Source organism: Ranitomeya imitator, chromosome 4 (assembly GCF_032444005.1).
Source record: "Ranitomeya imitator isolate aRanImi1 chromosome 4, aRanImi1.pri, whole genome shotgun sequence".
In the NCBI taxonomy this organism is placed as follows: Eukaryota; Metazoa; Chordata; class Amphibia; order Anura; family Dendrobatidae; genus Ranitomeya; species Ranitomeya imitator.
In genome coordinates, this window is record NC_091285.1 from 533,382,181 (window position 1) to 533,408,922 (window position 26,742).

At 42.7% G+C, this 26,742-nt stretch overlaps 1 protein-coding gene across 2 annotated transcripts in view; it reads right to left on the minus strand.

The window, feature by feature from the left end:
• Positions 1–26,742, minus strand: part of WDR93 (WD repeat domain 93) — a 136,106-nt gene that overhangs the window by 104,276 nt on the left and 5,088 nt on the right. For both annotated transcript variants that reach the window (XM_069766206.1, XM_069766207.1), the window contains exons 2-5: positions 24,988–25,340; positions 4,540–4,735; positions 4,368–4,432; positions 4,212–4,290 (exon numbers count right to left, since the gene is read on the minus strand). In XM_069766206.1, coding sequence (XP_069622307.1) covers positions 4,212–4,290; positions 4,368–4,432; positions 4,540–4,735; positions 24,988–25,254 — 607 coding nt within the window. In that variant the 5' untranslated portion in view covers positions 25,255–25,340. The remainder of the gene's footprint in view (positions 1–4,211; positions 4,291–4,367; positions 4,433–4,539; positions 4,736–24,987; positions 25,341–26,742) is intronic.

Sequence of the window (26,742 nt, forward strand, 5' to 3'; positions counted from 1 at the left end):
AGCCCCGACCCTAACCCCAGCCCTAACCCTAGCCCTAGCCATAACCCTACGCCTAATAGCTGGTAAGCCACCTCCCTGCAGGACCCGGATGCAGCCCCGCAGCCATTTTGGATCCGGCACCTGCAGGGAGAAGGTAGGAGACCCTCGGAGCAACGCGATCCCATCGTGTTGCTCCGAGGGTCTCAGGGAAGCACACAGGGGGCCCCCTCCCTGCGCGATGCTTCCCTATACTGCTGGAACACTGCGATCATGTTTGATCGCAGTGTGTCGGGGTTTAATGTGCCAGGGGCGGTCCGTGACCGCTCCTGGCACATAGTGCTGGATGTCAGCTACGATAGTCAGCTGGCGATCGGCCGCGCTTTGAGTGCGGGCGATCGCATATGATGTACTATCCCGTCACAGGGAATTAAGTCCCAGGTCACCTTGATGGGATAGTACGTCATATGGGATTAAGGGGTCAATAAAGATCAAAATATGGTTTTCTAAGATATGTGGCATAGACTTCTTTCTATGTAGGTTTTTTGTTCATGTAGAAGGATATACTGCAAAATGTAATGCTGCCACATGGTAAAACTAAAGTAGGCAGGGAAAATTCCAACAAGACAATGATCTTAAGCAGATATCCAATTTAGTCAAAATTGGTTAGCAAAGAAAAATGTTTGCCTGTGTCAATGGCCAAGCCAATCACCTGATTTAAACCCTATAGAGCTCCTTTGGGATGAGTTGGGGCCCGTACCAATAGCTATTGAGATGAATTGTCTGCAGATTTGCAAATGTTTATACAGCAAGATCCCTCAGGATTCCTTGATTACCTAGCTACAGCAAGATCCCTCAGGATTCCTTGATTACCTAGCGGCTTCAATGCCTCATCGATGTGATGCAATAATTAAAACAAGAAGTTATGCTACAAAATACTAAGTTATGGCACTGTAAGCAATTAATTACTCTCTATGCTGTGATCAATAAATAGTATATGCAAAACTTTTGTCAGTCAGCTTTCTCTAACTAAATAAACATACCTATATTCTAAAGCATTTTCATTAAAATTAAGGTCTTGCATGATGACAACTTCATTCACTTTCCATTTATCAAGGGGAAAATGGCATCACAACAACCAGACAGAAGTAATCACACTTCTAAAGAAAACGCAAACTTTGGTCGCCACTTTAGTGTAAATCTCAGTCTCCTTGGAACCTCAGCATAGAGCTGAGCTTTGGAAGAGTACCAAGATGGAGCCCACGGGAGCATTTTGCAGGCCCATGGCTGCCATTGTAACCCACTGGTACCTCATAATTGCATCACAGGGCGCCGATGGGATCTGGTAAGCGCGAACAGTGACGCATGGTCAACGTAAATGCCACTGTCTGAGATTGACAGCGGAGTTTAAATGGTTAACAATCGCGGCCTGAGCTCATCTCTGGCCTCGACTGTTAGAGACAGATGCCGGCTATGTAGTATGGCTAGTGTTATGACCTGGTGGTTAGGAGCACCCGACCTGATAGTTAAACTCATACAGGACAAGCTCTGGGATGTGGGAGCTCTGCTGACCGCAAGCCCTAATCCTATCGCACACACTAAGAATAGCCGTGGAGCGCTCCAGACGCTCCCTAGGCGCCTCGTCACAGCCTAAGGACTAGCTAGCCCTAGAGATAGAAAATAAAGCCTACCTTGCCTCAGAGAAATTCCCCAAAGGTAAAGGCAGCCCCCCACATATAATGACTGTGAGTAAAGATGAAAGTCACAAACGCAGAAATGAAACAGGTTTCAGCAAAGGGAGGCCATACTTACTAAATAGACAGAGGATAGGAAAGGTAACTTTGCGATCAGCACAAAAACCTACAAAAGACCACGCAGAGTGTGCAAAAAAGACCTCCGCACCGACTCACGGTGCGGAGGGGCCACTCTGCATCCCAGAGCTTCCAGATAGCAAGACAAAATCATGATAACTAGCTGATAATGACTATCAGGAACTTAGCTTCTGCAGGAGAAGGCAGGTCACCAGAGAGATCCAGGAGCGAACTGAACCAATGCAAAAACATTGACAGCTGGCATGGAGTAACGATCTGAGAGGAGTTAAATAGAGCAGCCAACCAAAGGATAAACCACGTCACCTGTGTAAGGAACCTCAGAAGCAGCAGCTTCACTCATAGCCACCAGAGGGAGCCCATAGACAGAACTCGCCGAAGTACCGTTCACGACCACAGGAGGGAGTTCGACAACAGAATTCACAACAGGCTAGTATCAGCCACGTGTGGACACAGCGTCTGCGCACCCTCCATATCCGATCAAGTATATGTAGGTGTTATTGCGTTAAAATGTTAAAACGCAACAATTGTCACAGTCCATCGAATTTCAGAAAATAGATGGATTCTTTCCCTGAAGAAAACAAATGGCAATGATAAAGACAGGCCCCATTTTCCAATGCCCCAGTTTGTCTCTACTGGTACTGGCAACATGCATGGCTCATGTCCATGTTGGATGTAGGATTGGAGCACATTTTTTTTTAATGTTGCCTGAACAGTAGTATATTAGAGCACAATTACAGCTTATTATTTGTTGGCAAATTGAAAAGTGAATATGTGCATAGCATTTGGCTATTTTACATCTGCAGCTACTATGTAGACAGGTGTTTCCATGGTAACAGACTACAATTACTGTGTACAATCGAAATATAAAAAGGACAGCGCCACACCAGGAAGTGGCAGACAGTAAGGCTACGTTCATATTTGCGTTCCGCCGGGCTGCGTCGGGCGCAGCCGCGGCGACGCATGCGTCATGCGCCCCTATATTTAACATGGGGGCGCATGGACATGCGTTGTGCTGCGTTTTGCGATGCATGCGGTTTTTTTGCCGCACGCGTCATGGCGCAGAGGACGCAGCAAGATGCATTTTATTTGCGTCCAAAATTTGGCAAAAAGGGACGCATGCGTCGCAAAACGCAGCGTTTTAGCGTGCGTTTTGGTGCGTTTTTATTTGCGTTGTGCGTTGCGTCGCCGACGCAGCGGCGCACAACGCAAATGTGAACGGAGCCTAACTTTCTTTATTCTGCCTCCTGCGGCGACGTTTCGGTCCGTGGACCTTTTTCAAGCTTGAAAAAGGTCCACGGACCGAAACGTCGTCGCAGGAGGCAGAATAAAGAAAGTTACTGTGTCACTTCCTGGTGTGGCGCTGTCCTTTTTATATTTCGATTGTGGACTCTTTTGCTGGGACCGACCCCCTGGTGTGGACGAGCGCCCTGATGTCCATGGAGACGGTGTCAGTATTGGGTGCGGTCTAACACATTTGTTGGATACTTACAATTACTGTGTAGTCTGACCTTATGGTCGCTGTCCCTTGCACCTGTAACCCACATCTCACTAATATACAAGAAGTTGAGGACAGATAAACGGTAATATAACTGAAGGATTAGACTACAGAGTTTTCATACAGTCTAGACTCAGGGGGCGTGCTGGAGTCAGACTTTCCTGATTCAAGAAAAGGTGCATGCTTCTTTATGAATCAGGAGTGTCTGACAAAAGGTGTGCGTCCCGCCAGAGATCTTATTCCGTTCAGGTACTGGAGTTAGATTTCTGGCCTAGGGAATGCCACAAATCATCATGAGATGAGCTTTTGAGTCCCGCGCCCGCCACACCCTTGTCCTGCTCCAGTTCCTCCTATTTTGATTGTAAGCTTGCGAGCAGGGACCTCACCCCTAATGTCACTGTTTAAATTGTCTTAACTTGTACTGAATTTATTGTCTGTACATGTCCCCGCTTAATTGTAAAGTGCTGCGGAATATGTTGGCGCTATATAAATAAAAATTATTATTATTATTATTATTATTTTGACAAAGCTGGAAGAAAATGGCGCAAAATTTAGATGCCAGAAACTGGCAACTTTTCAAAGCTTTTACACCAGAATTCTGGCATGAAAGCTTTGATGAATCAGTCCCACACTGTTTTGTTTCAGGTCTACGTCACCAGCTGAGATGTACACATGAAACAGAATGGCGTTTTTTTTTAGCAAAGATTATTTACAAGTTTGTTTCGTTTTAGAGACCTTGGAACAATAACATAGGATTTCAGAGATGGGTATTCTGTTAAAAAGAATTTAGCAATAACACAAAAATATTACATAGTCTTTACAGAGCAGAAAATATTTATTGTGACAGCCATGCAAAAAACTTAGGAGAAAAAGTTCTAAAAGGAAAGTCATTTTTACACTGTGCCCACCTTCCAAAAGAATGCCAGCATAACCACCTCCTTGGGACAGCTGGAACATGACGCAGTTGGTCCTCTTACTGGCATCTTCCTGTAAAGAAAGGATTACATATAGAATTATGGAACATAATCACCCCTGACCCAAAAATTAAAAAACACAACTCCTACCGGCTCATTGAAGGTCTTCAGAAAACTGAGGTTTTCATCAGAAAAATAAAAGAGACGCGCGATACCTAGAGAAGAAGAGAGCAGAACATTATATAAAGTGCACAATCGTCCATCCACCTGAATTAAATGATGTGCAGAATGCAGATTGCCACTGGTAATTCCAATGCCTTACCCATGTCATCCACTGTGCCAAGGAAGTAGACTTGATCTTGCACTGGGCACACTGTGAGGGTGCACACTTCTACTTTATTGGCTTCCCAACCACTAATCCAGTCATGATCAGCGAGGGTGTACACCTCCAATCCCCCGGAAAGACCAATAAATAAATATGATCCTCCCACGGCCATACAATTAACTCTTTTGGACACCTAACAAAGCACAAAAAGAATAAAAAGTTAAAGGGAATCTATCACCATGTTTTTTCCACCTAATCGGAGAGCAACATGATGTAGGGGCAGAGACCCTGATTCCAGTGACTTATCACTTACTGGATTACTTGTTATAAGTTTTATAAAATCAGTTATATCAGCAGTAGATTATATCATTAGGACTAGTAAACCTGCCTTCCTGTATTCCTCCGTATTCATGAGTTCTGTTCAACCTCATCCCCACCACTGATTGGCAGCTTTCTGTGTACATTGTGCACAGGCAGAAAGCTGCCAATCAGGGGTATGGACGGGGTTATACAGAGCTCAGCATTCAGAGAACTGCTAGATCTGCAACAGATAAATCAATGATTTTATCAAAATGATAGCAAACAGCTCAGTAAGTGACACATCGTTGGAATCGGGGTCTCTTCTCCAACATTTTGCTCCTCTTACATGGGGTAGCAAAATGATGGTGACGGATTCCCTTTATCTGGTTAATAAAGAAAAATGCAATCCATTGGATATAATATATTTATGACAAATCACACAAAGCAGAACATTACTACCGCGTTCAGTCAAAGCCAAAATCTAACAGCACATAAAACCTGACATTTCAGGGGTTACAGCAGTTATCCCCAAACCTAACCTCCAATAATGGCTCTCTATGGTTGCTTTATGGATACTGCCCTTTTACACAGGAAGATGACTGACTGAGCGAATGTTCTCGATTACTGCCCATATAAACATGCCAGCAATCAGCCAACAAATGGACAAAAGCTTGTTATAATAGCAAATTACATCTTTAATGCAAGTTGTCAGTACATCCTGCTATGTAATAAGCGGATATGCAGCCCAAGTATGCAAATTACATAGGGGCCAATTGAAATAATGATCTCTCATCGATTCAGTATAGCGCTTATTGTCACTCATGTGCAGATTAGTTCCTAGAGTAAAAGGACCCTTCCTCAAAGAAAGAACTTCAGACATGTACCTAATAATACAGCATTTTAGACTACAAAATCTGCAAAAACTGGAGCTGGAACACATGTTGGTGTAAGTGTAATGTGTATGTACTGTATACATTCACACTGTGAACATTAACAAACATAACCTAGACTAAAGACAAAATGAACAAATACCCTGCAGTAAGTAAATAGTAATACTACAATAACAGGGTGCTTAATTGACACTGTTTTGATAAATAAAGTGTATATATAAGCCATCCCACCGCGACAAGGTGTACCCAATGAGGATGGTCCTATCTCTAACGTAAAACCTCTCTAGGAGCCAGCCGGCCTCAATAGATGTGGGCAGAGAAGGACTCAAGTCTGGGGGATTACACGCCTGACCGTGGAAAGCTATATAAACCAAATGCACAGCCCAAAAAAGTGGGTGTCACGCCCTGCATGTACAAAGTACAAAAAACTAAAGCAACACCAAAAAAATTGAGCAGGAAGACATGTTGATACTAGTGTAATATGTAGGGATCTTCTAAGGACATGTGTTTATACCGTCAGACCTGGGTCCTGCACTGCCCTCATCGACTGAGGCCGGCTGGCACATGGAGAGGTTTTACTTCAGCGATAGGACCATCCTGAGTGGGTACACCTTGTCGCGGTGGGAGGGTTTATATGCTTTCCTGATCAAAAACAGTAAAAAAGAAAGCACCCTATGTTGTTTACAAGTATTATTACTATTTACTTACTGCAGGGTATTTGTTCATTTTGTTTTTATCCCAGGGTGCAATAAGTGACTGATTTGCCTATAAATAAGAACAGTAGTGTTATACCTTTATCATATCAATATTTCACATTAAAGGGGTTGTCCAGTGAAACATCACCTAACAGGATAGGTAATAACTTACAGATCGGTGAGGGTCCAACCACTGGGACCAGGTACAGACTGAGACTGAATTTCGGCCCTGGCATTTAAAATCACACAGGCCCATGCCGTCCCCGAGCACCAGATGTTGATATATTACTAATATTACCCAGGATTGAAGATTTACTGCAAGACCAATATTTCTAATGATACCCGTGGCCTACTGGGATAAGTGATGGAGTCAGCGACTTTATGGGTGTCTTGAGAACACCAATTCTGTTAACAACATAGCAGACAAGGCAGCCCACAACCAGACAGGCCCTTCTGGCATTTGCCAGAATTGCCAGATGGCCAGTCCGGCCCTGACTTGGACCTGTACTGTTCGACAGAAACGGGGAACTTTTATCCACATTACAATATGGAGCGGTAGGTCGGATGGCAGACCACCGCTCCTTTCATTCTCTAATGGGCTCCAGTCTAAGGGACTCATAGTGCCCCGCTCTGCTGATCCTTTACATTTTTAGTACACATCTACTAATATATTGAAAAGAACTGTCAGCACAGAATGATTATTCAAAGTATACATGCTCACTTGATGCACCCTTGATGTGGCCAAATTTTTAAGTGCAACTTCCCACCCCCACCCTGCCTCTTCTTTGATTGACAGCTCTGGCTTTATAGAACCAGAGAACGATACAGATAGATGGAAACAAGCAGGTGGGAAGGTGCAGTTAAATGACTGGCCCGCCATGATGAACAAAGCACGGACTTGGTTTGAACAGTCATTCTGAGCTGAGAGAATCCCCTTAACCCCTTAGTGACCGAGCCAATTTTGACCTTAATGACAAGGCCACATTTTACAATTCTGACCACTGTCACTTTATGAGGTAATAACTCTGGAACACTTCAACAGATCCCACTGATTCTGAGACTGAGTTTTATGTGATATCTTGTACTTCATGGTAGTGGTAAATAAAAAAATAAATTTGCAAACAATGTTTTTTTGTTAATTGTAAGGGTTAAAAGTTGACCAGTGTTCTCTCATTTTTCCAACAAAATTTTCAAAACCGTTTTTTTAAAGGACCACATCACATTTGAAGTGACTTTGAGGGGTCTATATGACAGAAAATACCCCAATGTTACACCATTCAAAAAATTGCACCCCCAAGGTACACAAAACAACATTTCAGATGTTTATTAACCATTCAGTTGCTTCACAAGAACTGAAGCCATGTGGAAGGAAAAAATGAACCTTCAACTGTAAAAAAAAATTATAATTTAGACGCAAACTGTTTTATTTTCACAAGATTAATAAGAGAAAATGGACCACAAAATTTGTTGCGCACTTTCTCCTGAGTATGCAGATACCCCATATGTGGGGGAAATCCATTGTTTGGGCGCATGGCAAAGCTCGGAAGGGAAGTTTGACTTTTTAAAACGCAAAATTGGCTGGAATCGAGTGTGGATGCCTTGTCGTGTTTGTAGAGCCCCTGATGTGCCTAAACAGTGGAAACCGCTCACAAGTGACCCCATTTTGAAAACCACATCCCTCAAGGATTTTACCATGGGTATAGTGAGCATTTTGAACCAACGGGTAAGACACAGAATTTGATAACATTAGGTTGTGATACTAAATATGTTGTCATTAGTATTGAGCGCAAGTGCTCGTTACGCCAGTTTGCATCGGCTATGCACCAAATTTCGTGGGTGCTTGAGAGACATGCTCGAGTCCCTGCCCCGCATGTTTCGCAGCTGGTAGACACCCAAAAAAACATGCAGGCATCTTCGATATTCCGTGCATACCCGAGCACCTGATGCATTTCTTTCCAGGAAGATGATGCGGAGAATCAGGGACGGAGCAGAAGGCCCGGGGGGACTCGGGAGACCCCATTTGTCTCTTCTCTGATATGTTAGATCGTATCAGAGGAGAGAGAAATTAATTTAAAAAACAGACTTTTTTTCTTATGATTTCCATCATTCGGTTAATAAAGGCGATCAAGTGACCATAAAAACTGGCCCTGATCATGTTCTCCAGGGTCTCAGCTGCCCTGGAGATTTTCTGACACTGGGGGGTGCTATACCCTTATTTCTCAGCGCCGTTAAAAAGCGGTGCTGAAGAACATGTACCCTTAGGCCTCTTTCACACTTCAGTCTTTTGGCGTCAGTCACTACCGACATAGTGACGGATTGACGGATCCGTCACAATTGTTGCGAAAACGGTTCTAACGGATCCGTTTTTTTGACGGATCCGTTACTTGGGGGTTGTCTGGGAGAAGTATCTACTTTTTGGAGCATGCGCAATTGAAAAAACGGATTGGGGCGACGGATCCGCCGAAAAAACGGTTGCGGCGGATCCGTCGCCCATAGGCGCCCATTCTATGGAATGGCGGACGCGACGGATCCGTCGCGATCCGCCTTTTCGGCGTTGACAAAAAACGTTCCAATGTCCGTCTATTTTCAGAAAACGTCCGCCAAATGTCGACGGATCCGTCGCATGGCGGATGGAACGGACGACCATCCGTCACAATCCGTCACTAATGCAAGTCTATGGGAAAATAACGGATCCGTCAAAAAAAATGACGGATCCGTTATTTGAGGAAAATGGCGGTTTTAGACTGACGCCAAAAGACTGAAGTGTGAAAGAGGCCTTAACTGCCGCCGTTAAAAGGTGTATCGACGGTCGTTAATGGGTTAAAGGGAACTGATCATGTCTAAAAATTACATTTACCTGCAGGTAAAGGGTTATGCTACAGATAAACATCATTGAAACAATGCCTACCTGCCCTACTGCACCAGAGGTTACAGGGAGAAAATACATTTAAATCCTTCCTGCAGCTGCTGGTTTTCAGTAAACGTGGTGGTGCAGGGAGTGGCTGCAGTCACGACCCACTAAACAGCGACTGCATCTGTAATCACTCCCAGGGACCTGGTTTACAAAGCGCATGTGTGTGGGGCGTATGTGGAGCGGTGGCATCAAAGTGCCAGGCAGTGATTACTGCCATGCTCACTGTGCAATGAGCGAAGGCTGCAACCGCTCACACCACCACCAGGGAAAATTTAGGGTATGTGCACACGTCAGCATTTTCTAGCAGAAATTTCCTGACAAAAAACGGACATTTCTGCCAGAAATCCGCATGCGTTTTTTTCCGCATTTTTTTTGCGTTTTTGGTGCGTTTTTTTCCCAAATGCATAGAATATCGGGAAAAATGCAAAAAATCCGCAAAATTAATGAACATGCTACTTTTTTTTACCGCAATGCGTTTTTTTTGCGGAAAAACACATAATCTGTCAGGGGAGAGATGAGACATCCCCATCAGACAGGGGTGGGGAACCTGAGGCCCACTGGCCATTTACAATCCGTGATGACCTTTTCTCCAGCCCCCAGGGCAAATTCCCATAGACCACAGTACTTGGGCCGGCAGCTGTGTTTTGACAACCACCGGCTTTTCAATTTCTTCCTGGTCTGTGGGCACGCACACACAGTGCTCACTACTGAATGCTGAGGCATGTGCAATGAAAAATTAAGTTCTGACACCAGTGCCAGCGTCAAGATGTACTTTTTTGGATGAAGTTAGCGCATAATTCGCACGGCCCCCGAAGGACTGTAAATGGCCCTTAGCAGAAAAAATGGTCCCCACTAGTGATGAGTGAGTATAGTAGTTGTTCGGGTTTTCCCAAGCACGCTCGGGTGATCTCCAAGTATTTGTGAGTTCTCAGAGATTTAGTTTGTCGACGCAGCTGCATGATTTGAAACTGCTAGACAGCCTGAGTACATGTGGGGATTCCCTAGCAACCAGGCAACCCCCACATGTACTCAGGCTGGTTAGCAGCTGTAAATCATGCAACAGAAACTAAATCTCCGAGCACTCACAAATACTCGGAGACCACCAAAGCGTGCTCAAGAAATCTCAAGATTATACTCGCTCATCACTAGTCCCCACCCCTGCATTAAACAGTGGACCGATCCCAATAAAATGAGCGTTTTGGATGACCATTACCTAATGTGTATCGGGACTGACAGCACTAGTCCGCCTGGAATAGGCACAGTCTAGAGAAAGTTTATGTAAGCCAGCGCGGTCAATGTGCCAGTGACTGAGCCAGATGCATGCACAATCAGTGGGTGAAAAGGTGCACTGAGCCTCGTGGCCACACCAACGCCGCACCGAGCTCCATCATTAGCATGTATGACTACACCTCGGTTCCATCAGAATGGAGGCAGCTATTAGAACACCAAAAGTGCGATTTTTATGTAAGCCATATCCCCTACAAGACCATGTGCTTAATTTATAGTCAGTTTGGGCTGACAAACTCCCTTTAAGGGCTCATGCACGGGTCATTGATTTTTTCGTTTGAGAAAAACAGTCCAAGTTTCATGAGAGTTTCATTCAAGTTTGGTCCGAGTTTCATCAGTTTTTCTCTGATGAGAAGAAAAAAATAAAACTATTCTCCATATTCTCCTAACAGTCCTTGAAACCCAGACAGAAGTCAGATGACATGTAAGTGCTGTCTGATTTCTTTCACAGAGCAATACTTTCATTTCCGAGTTTGATGCAACATTCCTATCAACATCAGACATGTCTCTGCGATTTTACATTAACCACTCAGTCTGCAGAAAATCATGTATGTGTCAGATCTCCTCTAGAGCAGTGATGGTTCGGGCCTGTCACTGGGCAACACGGACTTTCAACTCCCTCCAAACGTTTTCTATGGGGTTGAGATCTGGAGACTGGCTAGGCCACTCCAGGACCTTCATATGCTTCTTACAAAGCCACTCCTTCGTTGCCCTGGCAGTGTGTTTGGGATCATTATCATGCTGAAAGACCTGTCTACCTTTCATCTTCAATGCCCTTGCATTATGCACTCAAAATCGCACAATACATGTACACAGTTCAGTTGTCCTGTTCCCTTTGCAAAGAAACAGCCCCAAAGCATTATGTATCTACCACCATGTTTCACAGTAGGTATGGTGTTCTTTGGATGCAACTCAGCATTCGGTCTCCTCCAAACATGACGGGTTTTGTTTCTACCAAACAGTTCTAATTTGGTTTCATCAGACCATATGACATTCTCCAAATACTCTTCTGGATAATCCAAATGCTCTGCACATGTACTGGCTTAAGCAGGGGGACAAGTCTATAACTACAGGATCTGATTCCCTAACGGCGTAGTGTGTTACTGATGGTAGCCTTTGTTACGGTGGTCCCAGCTCTATGCAGGTCATTCACTAGGTCCCCCTGTGTGGTTCTGGGATTTTTCTCACCGTTCTTCTGATCATTTTTACCCCATAGGGTGAGATCTTGTGTGGAGCTTATCAGTGGCCTTGTATGTCTTCCATTTTCTTATTATTGCTCCCATAGTTGATTTCATCACACCAAGCTGCTTGCCTATTGCAGGTCAGTCTTCCCAGCCTGGTGCAGGGCTACAATTTTGTTTCTAGTGTCCTTCGACAGCTCTTTGGTCTTCACCATAGTGGAGCTTGGAGTGTGACTGCTTGAGGTTGTGGACAGGTGTCTTTTATACTGATGACAAGTTCAAACAGGTGCCATTGCTACAGGTAATGAGTGGAGGACAGAGGAGCCTCTGAAAGAAGAAGTTACAGGTCTGTGAGAGCCAAATATCTTGCATGTTTTTCGGTGACCAAATACTTATTTTCCACCATAATTTGCTAAATGAATTTTGCCAAATCAGACAAGCCTTTAGAAATACCTTGGTTTAGGGAAAGAGGAAAAAAAAAGAGACAAGTGCGGCGCTTCCTCTGAGCGTAATACGTTTTTACCAACTGTAAAAAAAAATATTTTAGTTGTGGTTATGCTCACCTTCTATCGTTAAGAAATGCACGTTGAGATTCTCAAGGAATCAATTCTTTAGGCAACTCTTCTCCGTATGTTGCATAATCCAATAAGGTGTGCAGCTCACTTTGGAGAACTATGTGTTGATCCTGCTTCGGATACACATAGGTCGCAAATTCAAAGGGAAAATAAACTCAAAGCAAATGTGGTGCTAAGCACCTTAGGATTTTTTGAAAGCATCCACTTCCAGTGAAAAATGTTAATAAAAATTCATTTATTTTCTCAAAACAAAAAAAGGAAAAAATAAATAAATAAATAAATAAATAAATAATATTTTCAAAAAATCCTAAGGTGCTTAGCACCACATTTGCTTGGAGTTTATTCCCCCTTCAAATCAGACAAGGTGATTTTCTGGATTTGTTTTCTCATTTTGACTCTCATAGTTGTGGCCTACCTATGATGTCAATTACAGGCCTCTCTCATCTTTTTTAGTGGGAGAACTTGCACAATTGGTGGCTGACTAAATATTTGTTTTCCCTACTGTATTTGATTGACGATATCCCAAATGAATGCCTATATACAAAATGGACGCTTATATGAATATTATGAATCAAAAAGACTGGTTATGTGTCTACTTGCTACAAGTCATACATCTCAGCAAGTTTTAGAACACTTACGTGGACTTTGATTGTGTGTCCACTTTTTATTAATTAAGAATGAAGTCACACTTAGGAGGAAAACAGAATAATAAAAGCTAATGAATATAGATTAAAGTCCTCCTGAGGGAGGGGAAATTAGCAGGCTTTACCAATGATTAACATGATAAGTGATAATCTATATAAGGATGTACCCTTTATTCAGTAGATCAGATTTTCTGCTTGTGACTGTATGGTCAATCACCTGTAGTTTTTCTCCCTGTGCACGTAAATCTTTCTGATATATAATTTGGCAACAAACAATTAAAATAATCACATCTAACACATCCAATCTCTGGCTTCTTGGAAGATGCATGTGTACTAGGAATGAGCGAGCACTAAAATGCTCGAATGCTCGTTACCGAACAATTCCTAATACTCGCATGCTCGTTTCGAGTAACAATGGTGTCACACTTTTACTCCACTTTTAGGACTGACAAGAAGACATTCAAAATAGACAATAAATTGGAGTTTACAAGAAAAAAAAAAAATAATAATAATAATTTTTATTTATATAGCGCCAACATGTTCCGCAGCACTTTACAATTAAGCGGGGACATGTACAGACAATAAATTCAGTACAAGTTAAGACAATTTAAACAGTGACATTAGGGGTGAGGTCCCTGCTCGCAAGCTTACAATCTACAAGGAAATGGGGGGGACACAATAGGTGAAAAGTGCTTGTTATTTCAGGTCCGGCAATTATAAGAAATAAGGATTTTCATATAAAGCTGCATGATCCGGTCATCAGCCCGTGTGTTTAAGTGCAATAGTCAAGTGTCAAGTGCAGTTATCATGTGCATGGAGGGTGTGGAGACAGATGAATAGTAGGGTGCAGATTCACATGCAGATAATATTTGGAAGGAGGGAAAAGGACAAAGTTAGTTTACTGAGTAGTTGATGTGGTAGGCTTGATTGAAGAGATGGGTTTTTAAAGCGCGCTTAAATAGGTCGGGGCTAGGTATCAGTCTGATCGTCTGGGAAAGTGCATTCCAGAGAGCTGGCGCAGCACGAGAGAAGTCTTGGAGACGTAGGTGCGAGGTTCGGATTACGGGGGATGTTAGTCTTAGGTCATTTGTAGAACGGAGGGCACGTGTAGGGCGATAGACGGAGATGAGAGAGGAGATATAAGGCGGTGCAGAACTGTGGAGAGCTTTGTGGGAGAGAGAGATGAGTTTATACTGGACCCTGTAGCGAATGGGTAGCCAGTGTAATGAATGGCACAAGATGAAGGCATCGGTGAAGCGGCTGGACAGAAATAGGACCCTGGCAGCCGCATTCAAGACGGATTGGAGAGGAGAAAGTTTGGAAAGAGGGAGACTGATCAGAAGAGAGTTGCAGTAGTCCAGACAAGAATGAATAAGAGCAACAGTGAGGGTATGTGCACACGTTAGGATTTCTTGCAGAAATTTTCCTGACAAAAACCCGGACATTTCTGCCAGAAATCCGCATGCATTTTTACCGCGATTTTACCGCGATTTTGACGCGTTTTTGGTGCGTTTTTTGTGCGTTTTTTCCCAAATGCATAGAATTGCGGGAAAAACACAGAAAATCCGCAAAAATAATGAACATGCTCATTTTTTTACCGCGATGCGTTTTCTTCGTGGGAAAAAAATGCATCCATGTCCACAAAACATGCAGAATGCATTCTAAATGATAGAATGCATAATGTATGCGTTTTTAATGAGTTTTTATAGCGTTTTTAGCGTGAAAAAACGGGAAAAAAATGCGAAAAAACCTGAAAGTGTGCACATGGCCTAAGAGTCTTAGCAGTTTCGAAGGTGAGAAAAGGTTGGATTCTGGAGATGTTTTTAAGATGCAGGTGACAGGAGCGAGTGAGTGATCGGATATAGGGAGCAAAGGAAAGTTCGGTGTCGAATATCACCCCAAGACAGCGGGCATGCTGCTTGGGAGTTATGGTTAAACCCTCCAGGGTAATTTCGATGTTGGGTAGAGTGAGGTTAGTAGAAGGGAGAAACACAAGTAGTTCAGTTTTGGAGAGATTTAGTTTCAGGTAGAGGGAGGACATGATGTTAGAGACAGCAGACAGACAATCCTTGGTATTTTGAATTAGGGTAGGGGTGATGTCAGGGGAAGAAGTGTATAATTAGGTGTCGTCAGCATAGAGATGGTACTGGAACCCAAATCTGCTGATTGTTTGTCCAATAGGGGCAGTGTATAGAGAGAAGAGGAGGGGGCCCAGGACTGAGCCATGCGGAACCCCGATAGTAAGGGGACGAGGAGAGGAAGAGGAACCGGCAAAAGATACAGTGAAGGAGCGGTCAGAGAGGTAGGAGGAGACCAGGAGAGGGCTGTGTCCTTGAGGTCTATGGAGCGGAGCATAATGAGGAGTAGCTGGTGATCCACAGTATCAAATGCGGCAGATAGATCCAGGAGAATCAGCAGAGCAATGACTTTTGGATTTAGCTGTTATTAGATCATTAGAGACTTTAGTGAGGGCAGTTTCAGTGGAGTGTAAAGAGCGGAAACCAGATTGTAAGGGGTCAAGAAGAGAGTTATCCGAGAGATAGCGGATTAGACGGGAGTGGACCAAGCGTTCCAGGAGTTTAGAGATGAAGGAAAGGTTAGAGACAGGTCTGTAGTTAGCCGTTCAGTTCTGGTCCAGGGATGGGTTTTTAAGTAAAGGGGTAATGATGGCAAGTTTAAATGAGGAGGGAAAGATGCCTGAGGAAAGAGGTTAATTATTTTAGTCAGGTGAGTGGTGACCACTGGTGAGAGAGACTGCAGGAGAGGTGAAGGAATGGGGTCACTATTGCAGGTTGTAGGCCGAGCAGAAGTGAGAAGCTTGGAAACTTCTTCTTCTGAAACAGGCTCAAAGATGTCTAGTGAGCTTGAGGTGCGGCAGGGAAGGGTATCCAGGCACTGAGGAGACTGGGCTGAGATATCCTGATGGATGTGGTTGATTTTTTTCTAGGAAATAAGTGGCCAGATCCTCACCACTGAGATTGGTGATGGGGGCCTGTACATTAGGTCTCAGGAGGGAGTTTAAGGTTTCAAAAAGTCGTTTTGGGTTGTTGGATAGTGAGGTGATGAGGGTGGTGAAGTAGGATTGTTTGGCCAGATGAAGGGCAGAGTTATAGGTTTTGAGCATGAACTTATAGTGGATGAAGTCTTCTGCTAAGAGAGATTTTCTCCACTGCCGCTCTGCACACATTGAGCAACGCTGAAGAAAGCGTATTTGCATAGTGTGCCAGGGCTGCCGTTGTCTGTGTCGGGTCTTTGAGAAACATCATTTCCTGTACAATGACTTTTATATAAGGCAAAATTTAACCCTTTGGTATCAGAACTTGTTTTCGCCGTGGTGACCAGGTCAATTTTTCAATTCTGACCAGTATCCCTTTATGAGGTGATAACTCTGGAATGCTTCAACGTATCGCACTGATTCTAAGACTACATATTAGTGTATTCATGATAGTGGTAAAATTTGTTCAATATAACTTGTGTTTATTTCTGGAAATATCAGAAACACTAAAGGACTCTGATTAGTTAAACTGTGCACACCCAGGCCTGGACAAGCACTCTCTTCCTCTAATACGGACTGTCCCTGAGCTGTGCGATGGAGTCAGTGAGCGGAGTGTGGCAGAGTCTGTCCTTTTATACCCCTGATGATGTAATACGGCCAGCCAGCCAATCACAGTAAAGCAACTTCCAAGATGGCTACGATATTACAGTGATGCACAAGCATTCCCAGCATGCTTAGTGGCCGTGTAACAGGCGCCAAACACGCGTAGCGGGGATTCGGGTTTTTAATAAAGCAGGGCCCAATGCTCGCTGAGTAACGAGCACATCTGAGCACCCAGATACTCGAGTGATATCAGAGTATGACAGAGGATGTTCACCCATCCCTAATCTGTACACATCCCTTGTGGCGTTGGATTACAAACAATTGTTCTTGAGATGAACTTGTAGGCTCTGGCCAAAATGAATACCCTCAGGCCTTTTTGAAATTAGGACTTTATCCTAAATCCAAGGACGCCATCCACAGCAAGATGATGACAACTGCAACAATACATACTCCCTCATGCTGCCGGAAGATGATTGGACATTCTATCACAAAGGAAACCGGGGTAAGGGTATGTGCACACGTCAGGATTGCATCAGTATTTTGTCAGGATTTTTCATCAGTATTTGTAGCCAAAACCAGGAGTGGGTGATAAATGCAGAAGTGGTGCATATGTTTCTATTATACTTTTCCTCTAATTGTTCCACTCCTGGTTTTGGCTACAAATACTGATGAAAAATCCTGACAAAATCCTGACAAAATCCTGATGCAATCCTGACGTGTGCACATACCCTAAGGGTGGAGTTGTGGGTTGTATGTGGGTGTGGATGCGATCTTGATTAGCATGTATGAAAGGATCAATTGGATCTCTCTCTCACTCTCGTATGAAGGATCACTGCTATATGCATATAGATTAGAAGGCATAGATATCGTATACGTGTTTGTATTTTCTCTAATTCTAGGACATTGAAGAAAGGTTTTACAATTTACCGTACTTTATCATTTAAAATTTTCTTATTATCTTATTTTTTCTTATTAAACATCTAGATCACATGAAGTCATTATTGCCTTCTACTTCTCTTTGGTCAGACCTCACCTGGAATACTGTGTCCAGTTTTGGGCACCACATTTTCAAAAAGACATTGAAAAACAGGAGCAAGTTTAGAGAAGAGCGACCAGAATAGTGACCGGTCTGAAAACCATGTCCTATGAGGAACGGTTGCAGGATTTGGGAATATTTAGCTTGCAGAAAAGGAGACTGAGAGGAGACTTAATAGCTGTCTACAAATATCTCAAGGGCTGTCACATTGTAGAAGGATCATCTTTATTCTTATTTACACAAGGAAAGACTAGAAACAATGGGTTGAATCTGAATAGGAGGAGACACAGATTAGATATTAGAAAAAACATTTTGACAGTGAGGATGATCAATGAGTGGAACAGGCTGCCACGAGAGGTGGTGAGTTCTCCTTCAATGGAAGTCTTCAGAGGCTGGACAGACACCTGTCTGGGAAGATTTAGTGAATCCTGCTTTGAGCAGGGGGTTGGACCAGATGACCCAGGAGGTCCCTTCCAACTCTACCATTCTATGATTCAAAAATCTATTTATTATTTCAAGTTTGGATTATTGCTGATTATAGATAGTCAAGTTAGGACAGTTAGCGGAAAAATAGACCCAACTGTATAACAAAGTCCAGTCACAGAGATTGCATTGTGCTTGGATAAATGTAGCAAAGTTGAACTTGACAATTTTGGGGCTACATTGTTGTGATAACGGAAACATGATATTTTTGTGCCAGATCAGCTCTGCAACATCTGTACATATTATGTATTTTACATTGGACGGCAGAGAATCCTCGCTACCTTACCCTAACACATAGTAAACAGATGACAAACCCAACACTACATCCGCGCACTTATTTTACACTACTTGTGGTTTTCTCTAGGACTGCAGCATAAACTTGACTCTGCTACATCTTACAAAATTATTCATTTTTATGTAGAGCTGAGTTTGTGCTGCTGTGTTCACATAACATTTTACTTCAGTGGTTCCATCGGAGCTTATGTCCGAACCCTTAAAATCAGGATTCAGGCGTGTGCAATGACGAGGCCATTGACTATAATGATGCCGGCTGAGTCACAATGTTTTCTGAAATACATCATTTTCGGCCATATACACCTACTAGAAGATGGCACTAAGACTTATACAGCCAAAAATGATGTATGACAGAGCACGCTGTGACTCTGCTGGCATCATTATAGTCAATGACCCTGCTAAAACATCCTGTTTTGCGGGGATTCAGACGTAAGCTCCGACGGAGCCACTGAACGCAAGGTAAATCGTGATGTGAATGTTGCCTTAGGCCGGCGTCACACTAGCGAGTTTTACGGACGTATGGGAGGTGCTGAAAATACGGATTGCACACGGTACAATGATTCTCTATGGCACAGCTCTTATCTGCCGTATTTTATGGATCCGTATTAAACGGTCTTGTACGGCCGTAGAAAATCGCAGCATGCTGCGTTTGTCACCGTATTGCGCAAAAAAAAAAATGCCAACGAAAGTCTATGGGGGCAAGAAAAATACGGATTACACACGGACCATGTGTGTGACTTGCAAGAAATACACAGCAGTGTTCTATAGAAAAGCCGGCAATTCAGCGCGGTGTACTGTAAAATCACACTGACAGAATAGAATAGAATAGGTAGAATAAATGTGTACACATAGTGTATGTATATATATATATATATATATATATATATATATATATATATATATATACATATATATATATATGTATATATATATATATATATATATATATATATACACACACTATCAGTGAGACACATATATATATATTTAATACAGCGCTATTTAGCAGAAAAGCCTGTAATTCAGTTGCCGTCTTTTCCTATCTCCTTCACAAACCCGACATGATATGAGACATGGTTTACATACAGTAAACCATCTCATATCCATTCTTTTATTACATATTCCTCTTTAGTAATGTAAGAAGTGTCTTTGTGTGAAATTTGGGGGCTCTATTAAATTAAAGGGTTAAATGGCGGGAAAAATTGGCGTGGGCTCCCGCACAATTTTCTCCACCAGAATGGTAAAGCCAGTGACTGAGGGCAGATATTAATAGCCTGGAGAGGGTCCATGGTTATTGGCCCCCCCAGCTAAAAGCATCTGCCCCCAGCCACCCCAGAAAAGGCACATCTGTAAGATGCGCCTATTCTGGCACTTGGCAACTCTCTTCCCATTCCCGTGTAGCGGTGGGATATGGGGTAATGAAGGGTTAATGTCACCTTGCTATTGTAAGGTGACATTAAGCCAGGTTAATAATGGAGAGGCGTCAATAAGACACATATCCATTATTAATCCAATAGTACGAAATGGTTAATAAAACACACACACATTATTAAAAAGTATTTTAATGAAATAAAGACACATGTTGTTTTAATATTTTATTATACTCTTAATCCACCTGAAGACCCTTGTCACCTGAAACAAAGTTAAAAAAAACAAACATCAATATTCCATACCTTCCGTCGTTACAGTCTTGTCCCACGTTGTAAATCCATCTGAAGGGGTTAAATCATTTTACACCCAGGAGTTCTGCTAATACAGCTGTGCTCCTGACTGTGAAACTTGGTGAATGAATGGAATGCAGGGGAATGTACTGTAGTTACCTCGAGTCACAGTGATGTGTCCTCTGCTGGATAAACTCATATGAACTCGAGCGTGGGAAAATATTATGAAAAGTTCTATTAGTACTATTAGGCTGCCGTCACACTAGCAGTATTTGGTCAGTATTTTACCTCAGTATTTGGCCGGCGTCACACACAGCGTATGAAAATACGGTCCGTATATTACGGCCGTAATACGCTGAAAAGTCCCGAAAATAGTGGTCCGTAGCTCCTCCTTAGGCAGGGTGTGTCAGCGTTTTTTGCGCATGGCATCCTCCGTATGTTATCCGTATGGCAGCCGTACTGCGTGTTTTTATCGCAGGCTTCCAAAACCGACATACGGCTATACAAGGGATCCATGTGTAAAAAATAAAAATAAAAACATATGTACTGTCTATATATGTCAGTAGACACATATATGTATATATATTATTACTTCATACAGCGCTAGATAGCAAAAGCCGGCAATTGAAGTACCGGCTTTAAAGCTATCTCCTTCCTAAAACCCGACATGATATGAGACATGGTTTACATACAGTAAACCATGTCATATCCCCATTTTTTTTGCATATTCCACACTACTAATGTTAGAAGTGTGTATATGCAAAATTTGGCCGTTCTAGCTAGTAAATTAAAGGGTTAAATGGCGGAAAAAATTGGCGTGGGCTCCCGCACAATTTTCTCCGCCAGAATAGTAAAGCCAGTGACTGAGGGCAGATATTAATAGCCTGGAGAGGGTCCATGGTTATTGGCCCCCCCCCCCCCTGGCTAAAAACATCTGCCCCCAGCCACCCCAGAACAGGCACATCTGGAAGATGCGCCTATTCTGGCACTTGGCCACTCTATTCCCATTCCCGTGTAGCGGTGGGATATGGGGTAATGAAGGGTTAATGTCACCTTGCTATTGTAAGGTGACATTAAGCCAAATTAATAATGGAGAGGCGTCAATTATGACACCTATCCATTATTAATCCAATACTAGTAAAGGGTTAAAAAAAACACACACACATTATTAAAAATTATTTTAATGAAATGAAAACAAAGGTTGTTGTAATAATTTATTCTACGCTCAATCCAGTCACTGAAGACCCTCGATCTGTAACAAAAAAAAAAAAAAACAACAATATCCATACTTTTCGAAGATCTGCAAAGTCCAACGATGTAAATCCATCTGAAGGGGTTAAAATATTTGGCAGCAAGGAGTTCTGCTAATGCAGCACTGCTCCTTGCTGCAAAACCCCGGGGAATGAAGGTAAAGTAGGTCAATGACCTATATTTACCTTCATTTGTGGTGAGGCGCCCTCTGCTGGTTGTTCCTAAATCGTGGGAACAACCTACTTTACCTTCATTCTCCGGGGTTTTGCAGGCAGGAGTAGCGCTGCATTAGCAGAACTCATGGCTGCAAAATATTTTAACCCCTTCAGATGGATTTACATCGTTGGACGTTACAGATCTTTGGAAGGTATGTATATTCTTGGTTTATTATTTTGACTTTGTTACAGATCGAGGGTCTTCAGTGAGTGGATTGAGCGTAGAATAAATTATTACAACAACCTTTGTGATTTTTTCATTAAAATAATTTTTAATAATGTGTGTGTTTCTTTTAACCCTTTACTACAATTGGATTAATAATGGATAGGTGTCATAATTGACGCCTCTCCATTATTAATTTGGCTTAATGTCACCTTACAATAGCAAGGTGGCATTAACCCTTCATAACCCCATATCCCACCGCTACACGGTAATGGGAAGAGAGTGGCCAAGTGCCAGAATAGGCGCATCTTCCAGATGTGCCTTTTCTGGGGTGGCTGGGGGCAGATGTTTTTAGCCAGGGGTTGGTCAATAACCGTGGACCCTCTCCAGGCTATTAACCCCTTCATGACCGGGGGATTTTTCGTTTTTCCTTGTTCGTTTTTCACTCGCCTCCTTCCCAGAGCCATAACTTTTTTATTTTTCCGTCAATTTGGCCATGTGAGGGCTTATTTTTTGCGGGACGAGTTGTACTTTTGAACGACATCATTGGTTTTAGCATGTCGTGTACTAGAAAACGGGAAAAAAATTCCAAGTGCGGTGAAATTGCAAAAAAAGTGCAATCCCACATTGGTTTTTTGTTTGGCTTTTTTGCTAGGTTCACTAAATGCTAAAAATGACCTGCCATTATGATTCTCCAGGTCATTACGAGTTCATAGACACCAAACATGACTAGGTTATTTTTTATCTAAGTGGTGAAAAAAAATTCCAAACTTTGCTAAAAAAAAAAAAAAAAAAAAAAAAAATTGCGCCATTTTCCGATACTCGTAGCGTCGCCATTTTTCGTGATCTGGGGTCGGTTGAGGGCTTATTTTTTGCGTGCCGAGATGACGTTTTTAATGATAGCATTTCGGTGCAGATACGTTCTTTTGATCGCCCGTTATTGCATTTTAATGCAATGTCGCGGCGACCAAAAAAACGTAATTCTGGCGTTTCGAGTTTTTTTCCCGCTACGCTGTTTAGCGATCAGGTTAATACTTTTTTTTTATTTGATAGATCGGGCAATTCTGAGCGCGGCGATACCAAATATGCGTAGATTTGATATTTTTTTTATTGATTTATTTTGATTGGGGCGAAAGGGGGGTGATTTAAACTTTTATGTTTTTTTTATTTTTTTCACATTTTTTTAAACTTTTTTTTTTTAACTTTTGCCATGCTTCAATAGCCTCCATGGGAGGCTAGAAGCAGGCACAGCACGATCGGCTCTGCTACATAGCAGCGATCTGCTGATCGCTGCTATGTAGCAGAATTGCACGTGTGCTGTGAGCGCCGACCACAGGGTCAATCAGTAACCATAGAGGTCTCAAGGACCTCTATGGCTACAATGGAGACGCATCGCCGACCCCCGGACATGTGACGGGGGTCGGCGATGACGTCATTTCCGGCCGCCCGGCTGGAAGCGGTAGTTAAATGCAGCTGTCTGCGTTTGACAGCGGCATTTAACTAGTTAATAGGTGCGGGCAGATCGCGATTCTGCCCGCGCCTATTACGGGCACATGTCAGCTGTTCAAAACAGCTGACATGTCCCGGCTTTGGTGCGGGCTCACCGCGGAGCCCTGCATCAAAGCAGGGGAGCCGGCATCGGACGGTATAGTACGTCCGATGCCGGTAAGGGGTTAATATCTGCCCTCAGTCACTGGCTTTACTACTCTGGCGGAGAAAATTGTGCGGGAGCCCACGCCAATTTTTCCGCCATTTAACCCTTTAATTTAATAGCTAGAACGGCCAAATTTTGCATATACACACTACTGACATTAGTAGTGTGGAATATGGAAAAAAATGGGGATATGAGATGGTTTACTGTATGTAAACCATGTCTCATATCATGTCGGGTTTAGGAAGGAGATAGCAAAAGCCGGTAATTGAATTACCGGCTTTCTGCTATATCGCGCTGGATGAAATAATAATATATATACACTAGATGGCAGCCCGATTCTAAAGAATCGGGAGTCTAGAATCCATATATACTTTATTTATTCAAATGTAAGAATAATACAATTAATAAATAATAGTAAGAAAGAACAAAAATAATAGGCAGTATATGGAGAAAACACCAAACAAAAGTTCAAAATTGGTGTGAAAATGTCACTGAACCACTTCACAACTAAATATATATAGTTTTGGTAAATGGTATTATCATTTTTTTGACGAAATTCGGCAGGAGCTTGAAGAGCAACGTCACTGGGCCCGCCTCCACGCAGTAGAAACTTGCTGTGAGGTAAAAATTCAAAAATCACACCAAAATGGCGGGCGGAGTGTGTCACAGTACGGCACGTTTCTGATTGGTCGCTCGCAGCAGGCGGCAACCAATCAGACACTGGACACTGTTGACGTCACTTATCTCCGGACATTAGCTCCGGACATTAGCTCCGGACATTAGCTCCGGACATTAGCTCCGGACAGGAAGTTGGCACAAATTGCAGGAAGTAGTATTGTAGGCAATTATATATTAGATATATGTGTCTCACTGACACATATATATATATATATATACCTATTCTATGTGTACACATTTATTCTACATATTCTACTGTAAGCTGTCAGTGTGATTTTACTGTACACCGCACTGAATTACCGGCTTTTCTCTCTAACAGCGCTGCATATTCCTCGCAAGTCACACTGCTGGTCCGTGTGTAATCCGTATTTTTGGGGCTTCCATAGACTTTCACTGACGTTTTATTTGCGCAATACGGTGACAAACGCAGCATGCTGCGATTTTGTACGGCCGTAGAAAGCCGTATAATACTGATCAGTAAAATACGGCAGATAGGAGCAGGGGCATAGAGAATAATTGTGCCATATGTTATGCGAGTTTTACAGACGTAGTTTCTGCGCTCTTACGTCCGTAAAACTCGCAAGTGTGACGCCGGCCTTTGTAAGCCAAAACCAGGAGTGGTGATAAATACAGAAGTGGGCATATGTTTCTATTATACTTTTCCTTTAATTGTTCCACTCCTGATTTTGGCTTACAAATACTGATGAAAAATACTGACCAAATACTGCTAGTGTGACGGCAGCCTTAGCCTGGCAATAACACCTGCATTTAGTGGTCAATTTCTTCAATAAGGATCAGCACACACAATTTACGTGCTTACATCCCTTCCCCCTTCCCATATAGATCCATGTATTACTTAAAAACATAGATGATAGAAACCCTGAAGTATGCTCCCTCGACATGCTGACACGTGTCACTGTCCTTACCTGGATTTCAGCAGTTGGCTGGAGGATGTTCAGTTTCGCCTTGAGTTTCTCCTCTTCTTCATTTTGCTGCCGTATGTTGATCCGTTGAATAGCCTGGTCTATGAGAAACTCCACTACTTTGGCAATCATCCTGTATGGCTGTGGTAGACAGTCTCGTGACTGCTCCGGATCCCTTAGAAAATAGGTTTCCTCCTCTTCTTCATTGGCCCAATCTTTCTCAGATCCTGGAGGTATTTCTAAAGGCCCCTTTCTTATGTATACAGGCATGGTGTAACCTGTGGTAAGCGGGAGCAAAATATTGGTAACCAGGCTCCTTGCCTAATTAATTGAAGAACTGTTCCCTCACAAAACACCTAAGAAAATAACACAAATGTAACAAATTAGAATATAACCCCACACTTTCTGAAGTTCATTACCATCTTCTTCTTTGCCTTAAACCAGCCAATTGCTTCTGCTTGGAAGAAAAACACTCAACTCCTCTGTGGTCACATTTGTTAAGAAAGATTAACATCCATTTTGGCTGATTACTAGTGATATATTTCTTAGAGTTTGGACTCCTCGAATTTAGCAGAACCGTAGGCCCTGATTCATCAGCAGCAGCAGTTTGGTTTAAGTCACTTTCCTTCTTTGTATTGTGGCATTAGTTGCAGTTTTTGGAAACTTTTTTTACTGTTTTGAACTGTATTTGCAACTTTTTTGCACCAAAACTCTCACATTTCACAAAATGGTAGCAAAATACTGTAGTACTCAAAAATACACCAGGTGGGACTATAGTGGTTTTGCGACAAATTTTGTGACTTTTAAAAAGTTGCAATTGATGAATTCAGTTAAAACATCGGGAATCACTAAACGCAGCTTTCAAAATGGAGAAAAATGACAAACACATGTAAAATAAGACTTAAAAGGCACAAATAGAATAAAGAATTGTGTGCAAACAAAAAAAGGCACAAAATAGGCAAAAACAGCTGCAAAGGCAATGATGAATCAGGACCCTGCTGGTCTATGGTATACAGATACTTTACTGCTGACCCTGGTGGTCACTGCCCAGCAAGAGAGGGATGAAAATACCAATTCTTTGTCTTTCCCCATTGTCTTTTTCTGCTCTCCGTGGTTGACTAATTACTAGCATGTTAGCCTGGCCTTTTTGTTTTAGCTTGATGGCATAAAGTGGTTTCCACAACTTTTAGTGACAGTTGTTGCAGATCAGGTGCTAATTGGAGTGCAGAATTTTCTGCACAAAATCTGCATCTCCTGGCAGAAAACGCAGGTGCGGATTTGCCGTGGATTTTGTGCGTTTTTGTTGTGGAATTGATGCGGATTTTGTGCGTGTTTTCTGCGTTTTTTACACCCGCGGATTTCTATAATGGAAGGGGTCAGAAACGCTGCAGTTCCGCATAAAAGAAGTAGCATGTTACTTCTTTTGATCCGCAGCGGATTTCATGCGGATTTTCCCGCACCATTAGCACAGACTTTTTTTTTCCTATTAATTTACATTGTACTGTAAATCACTTTGCGGAACTGCAGCGTTTCTGCGCGGAACAGTCCACTGCGGATCCGCAGCAAATCCGCATCGTGTGCACACAGCCTAAGAGCTTATCTGCAGCGCCTACAACCACAGTGAACGTATTTGTGCTGTTCAGCTCTATACAATGAAGGTGATAACAGGTGATCAGCAATGCTGTGTTCATATGTCCAACAGTAATCAGTTAGAATAGATCCAGCAGCAATCAGTTGGCAAAAAAAATGTGCAGACAC